At 28.2% G+C, this 1723-nt stretch overlaps 1 protein-coding gene across 1 annotated transcript in view; it reads right to left on the minus strand.

Annotated features, from left to right (window-relative positions):
• Positions 1–8: 8 nt before the first annotated feature.
• LOC105453121 overlaps positions 9–1723 on the minus strand; it is a 5137-nt gene continuing 3422 nt past the window's right edge. Inside the window, exons 5-9 of the mRNA XM_011694837.1 lie at positions 1670–1721; positions 1342–1576; positions 902–1259; positions 500–818; positions 9–373 (exon numbers count right to left, since the gene is read on the minus strand). Of these exons, the coding sequence (XP_011693139.1) occupies positions 37–373; positions 500–818; positions 902–1259; positions 1342–1576; positions 1670–1721 (1301 nt within the window). The 3' untranslated portion in view covers positions 9–36. The remainder of the gene's footprint in view (positions 374–499; positions 819–901; positions 1260–1341; positions 1577–1669; positions 1722–1723) is intronic.

The following is a 1723-nucleotide window of genomic DNA, read 5'->3' on the forward strand; positions in this document are numbered from 1 at the left end:
TTATTTTATTTGGAATCGACGCAACTTTTATCTATTCTAGTATGAATTAATAGTCGATAATCTTTCGTGAGTTACGACAGTTACATTAAAATTTTCGTTCCACTGGTCAACCAAGTCCTCACTAATATTTTTACAAAATGCAACATTGAGCTCATTCAGTTTAGGACATTTCACGAAAAGTTGAGAACATATGTCAGGTGTCACATCCATGCTTTCCAAATTTAAGAATTTTAAGTTTTTGCACAATGTTAGTGTTTCGTAATCACGCTTGGTGAACCCTTTAGAATAGCTCAAGTCGATTTTTTCCAGGTATTGACAAGAGGAAAACAATCTATCAAAGATATCACCATTGACTCTACTGGTCAAATCGCATCTATAAAAACAAAAGTCAATACGATTATAGTAATTGCAAACAAAAAAGATAAGCAAACAAATTTTTATGAAAAATACTAATATGAAATATGTGTGTAATATAAAGAAAACACTTTCATAAACGTACCTAGAAAAATTAATTTCTTTCATTTTATTACATTTGGCAAAAGCATCAATGCTTTGCGATGTAAAAGAGCAACATTTTAAATTTAATCTCTCCAAATTCAGACATGAATTTTGTAATTTTGTTGCAATTGCATCGATGTTTAGATGTGTACCTCCTAAATTTAAATCACGCATCTCTCGATTTTTCTGTAGTATTTTACACAAAGTATCAGCTTGTATAACTCTTAAATCTGCAATATTTAAACTTTCCAAACACTGTAAATTCTTGAGGTACAAAATATTTTTGTTTGTTATGTTACGACAATAATTTAGATCCAATTCTAAAAAATACATGTGTATATCAATACATGTTATATCATATAATAATATAATTTACCTGTAATCATAACAATCATATACGTACCTTTCAAATTTTTACATATTTCTGAAATATCACGTAGATTATCACCAATATGCCTGCATTGACTTAAGCTTAGATGCGTTAAATGCTTGCAGCAATGTTTCAAAAATTCTCTAAATTTCAAAGTAGAAAATTTGCAAAGTGTCAGATCCAAATGTCGTAAATATTTACATCTGGGTGTAAAGTAATCGAATAACTGATTAACATCAATGTGCATATACGAAAAATGTATATTCCTCAAATTCAAATATTTGTATAGTAGAGGATCCCGTGATAAATTATTGAAGCGTTTATTGACTCTACTCATGCGACTTAATGACGTCACATCTAAGTTATTTAATATTTTTAGTGTCATTTCATCCTGCAAAGATAAAATTTAATTATATTACACAAAATATTATAATATAACAATTTTTATAAGACAACATTTGTTGAAACTTTACAGAGAGCGTAGAAAAATTGCAAGATGATCGCTCTTTGGACTCATCTGAATAAGATTTGATATCTTGATTATCTTTCTCACACTTTTTAAAATTCGAACAATTCTCTAAACTTTTTAAAAAGCGATGTATATATATCTGCCTAAAAAGTGACACTCTGGTTACAATGGATTTTCTGCTTATCTGAAGCATTTGCTTGCTTCCGAGTTCACTTTTATAAAAACTGTTTATTATATCGCTGCAAATAACATTGAAACAAATGTAATTTCATTTTTAATAGAATAAAAAATGATTCAATATTTATGGGCAACAATTATAAATATTACAATACCTTTTACAAGTAATGCAATACTTGTTAAAGTTTTCTTGAAGTTGGAGTATATCT

This window comes from Wasmannia auropunctata, unplaced genomic scaffold, assembly GCF_000956235.1.
Source record: "Wasmannia auropunctata unplaced genomic scaffold, wasmannia.A_1.0 LD336004.1, whole genome shotgun sequence".
Taxonomy (NCBI): domain Eukaryota; kingdom Metazoa; phylum Arthropoda; class Insecta; order Hymenoptera; family Formicidae; genus Wasmannia; species Wasmannia auropunctata.